The sequence below is a fragment of the Dasypus novemcinctus genome, chromosome 24 (assembly GCF_030445035.2).
Source record: "Dasypus novemcinctus isolate mDasNov1 chromosome 24, mDasNov1.1.hap2, whole genome shotgun sequence".
NCBI classification, from domain to species: Eukaryota; Metazoa; Chordata; class Mammalia; order Cingulata; family Dasypodidae; genus Dasypus; species Dasypus novemcinctus.
The window spans coordinates 18,957,871-18,960,892 of NC_080696.1; the positions used below are offsets into that span (position 1 = coordinate 18,957,871).

A 3,022-nucleotide genomic window follows, 5' to 3' on the forward strand; every position below is an offset into this window, starting at 1 on the left:
CCCCTTTTCGCTGGGCGCCTGGGTCGCGCGGCCCACCCATCCGTCCGACGCTCGGGCAGAGGGGCTCTTGGGCCCGCCCGGCTTGGCAGTTATCTCGATTCTTAATTATTGCTCAAACCCCTCCCCGGGCCTGGACCCTCTCCCTGGCAGCAGCGCTTCTCTCGCGGCGCCGGCTGCGGCTCCCCTCCCGCCCCCACCCCATCAGCGCGCACAACTTCCCCCTCTGCTCCGGCGTGCGCATTGAACCCTCCTGACATATTTGGGGCCATTCTTCTCCTTTGTTGCTATTTTGCTCGCGACCCGCGGGTAATCCCCGCGCGGGAGGGGGCGCGCGCATTGTCGCGCTGATGGACGGGCCCATTTGGCTGCTCCGCGCCCCCCGGAGGAGAGACACAAAGCCCAGGCACGTGCGCCTCCCGATAGAGGAGCAGCAGACCGTGAAGGGAGGCGGGGCCGGGCGTGTGCCGGGGCCGGGCGGGGCGGCGGCGCCGGGCGGGGAGGCGAGGGGCGCGCGGGGCCCGCGCCCTCAGGTACATCTGCCGCACCTACCAGGCGACCCCGAGTCCCGGCCCCTTTTTTTTTTTTGCAGCCCTGTCACCCTCCCACCCTCCCAGGCGGAGGAGCCGCGGGCCGCTGATTGGCTCTGGGGGAAGCGGGAGGCGAGAACAATGGCCCCCTCCCCCAGTTAAAAGGGAGCAGCGCCCGGGCCTGGGGACAGGGGCGCGGGTGCAGGGCGCAGAGCCGGGGCAAGCTGTCACCAGTGCCACGCGAGTCCCGCCGGCCCTGCGCCCGGGCCATGGGCCGGAGCCACTGAAGGGCCACCGGGGTCGAGCGCGGAGGGGGACCGAGCCCGTGCCTTGCCCTTGCACCGCGCCAAGATGCCCCGCGGCTTCCTGGTGAAACGCAGCAAGAAGTCCACGCCCGTGTCCTACCGGGTCCGCAGCGGCGAAGACGGTGACCGTGCGCTGCTGCTTTCGCCGGGCTGCGGGGTCGCCCGCGCCGAAGCCCCCGCGCCGAACCCCGGGCAGGGCCCTCTGCCGCCGCCGCCCGCCGAGCGCGCCCATGCGGTGCTCGCCGCCGCGCTCGCCTGCGCGCCGGGTCCTCCGCCACCCCCGCCGGGCCCGCGGGCCGCTCACTTCGGCAACCCCGAGGCCGCGCACCCGGCGCCGCTCTACAGCCCCACGCGGCCCGTGAGCCGCGAGCACGAGAAGCACAAGTACTTTGAGCGCAGCTTCAACCTCAGCTCGCCGGTCTCGGCCGAGTCCTTCCCCACGCCCGCCGCGTTGCTCGGAGGCGGTGCGGGCGCCGGCGGGAACGGCGTGGGCGGCGGCGGCACCTGCGGCGGCGACGCGCTGCTCTTCGCGCCCGCCGAGCTCAAGCTGGGCACGGCGTTCGCGGCGGGCGCCGAGGCGGCCCGCGGCTCCGCGCCCCCGCTGCCCCCTGCCGCCTCCCTGCGGCCCCCGGGCAAGCGACCCGCACCCGCAGCCGCCGCAGCTACTGCCGAGCCGCCCGCCAAGGCAGCCAAGGCCCCCAGCTCCAAGAAGCCCAAAGCCATCCGCAAGCTGCACTTCGAGGACGAGGTGACCACGTCGCCCGTGCTGGGGCTCAAGATCAAGGAGGGCCCGGTGGAGGGGCCGCGGGGCCGCGCGGGAGGCGCGGCGCGGCCGCTGGGCGAGTTCATCTGCCAGCTGTGCAAGGAGGAGTACGCCGACCCGTTCGCGCTGGCGCAGCACAAGTGCTCGCGCATCGTGCGCGTGGAGTACCGCTGCCCCGAGTGCGCCAAGGTCTTCAGCTGCCCAGCCAACCTGGCATCGCACCGCCGCTGGCACAAACCGCGACCCGCGCCCGCCGCCGCCCGCGCACCGGAGCCGGAGGCCGCCACCAGGGCAGAGGCGCGGGAAGCGACGGGCGGCGGCAGCGACCGCGACACGCCGAGCCCCGGCGGCGTGTCCGAGTCGGGCTCGGAGGACGGGCTCTACGAGTGCCACCACTGCGCCAAGAAGTTCCGCCGCCAGGCCTATCTGCGCAAGCACCTGCTGGCGCACCACCAGGCGCTGCAGGCCAAGAGCGCGCCGCCTGCGCCCCCCGCTGAGGACCTACTGGCTCTGTACCCCGGGCCCGACGAGAAGGCGCCCCAGGAGGTGGCTGGCGACGGCGAGGCGGCGGGCGTGCTGGGCCTGAGTGCGCCCGCCGAGTGCCACCTGTGCCCGGTTTGCGGGGAGACGTTCCCCAGCAAGGGCGCCCAGGAGCGCCACCTGCGCCTGCTGCACGCCGCCCAGGTGTTCCCTTGCAAGTACTGCCCGGCCACCTTCTACAGTTCGCCGGGTCTCACGCGGCACATCAACAAGTGCCACCCATCCGAGAACAGACAGGTGATTCTCCTGCAGGTGCCCGTGCGCCCAGCCTGCTAGAGCGCGCCTTCCACCCCGGCCCCTCGAACTGTGCCTTCGCTTGGAGACCCACGAAGAACGCGCCCCGAACCCGCGTTCGCGCCGGCGGTGCCCACCCCCGCCCCCGCCCCCGCCCCGCCGTGAAAGTGTCGTCTCCGCTTCTCGGTGTAGCGTGTCGGTAACCCCGACCCTCTCGTCGTGACTCCTTTTGGACCCCCCCCCCTTTTTTCGTTGTCCCCCCACCCCCGCCCCCGATGGCGCCACAGGAGCCGATCTCACTCTGTACTGGGGAGGAAAGCTGTACGCGTCCGTCTCGTGGTTGGAAGGCTCCCCTCGGCGGGGAGCCGCTGTCTTTCTTGCTAGTATTCGCTGTGTTCTTGGTCTAGAAACGCGGTTCGCCTCGCCTCCCAGGCTTGCTCTCTGTTATGTAGTGTACGGGTTGCTTGGGGTTGAATCTTGAGGAATAAATGCCTTTATATTTCACAGGCTGTAAATTGAACTTCCCACAGGATTAGCTTTATTATGGCTTGTGAACTGCTGGAGTCTGGCTTTACCTTTTTGTATGTGAACAAATCAAGTTGCTAAAAAAAAAGTTTTCTTTAGTATAGCCACAAATGCCTTGAACTGTTGTC

The 3,022-nt window shown here is 70.1% G+C and overlaps 1 protein-coding gene across 1 annotated transcript; it reads left to right on the forward strand.

The window, feature by feature from the left end:
- Positions 1-730: 730 nt before the first annotated feature.
- On the forward strand, positions 731-2,503 carry INSM1 (INSM transcriptional repressor 1). Its single transcript, XM_004447754.5, has one exon. It carries the CDS (start codon positions 879-881, stop codon positions 2,409-2,411), a length of 1,533 nt encoding a protein of 510 aa, XP_004447811.2. The 5' UTR covers positions 731-878; the 3' UTR covers positions 2,412-2,503.
- Positions 2,504-3,022: the final 519 nt, after the last annotated feature.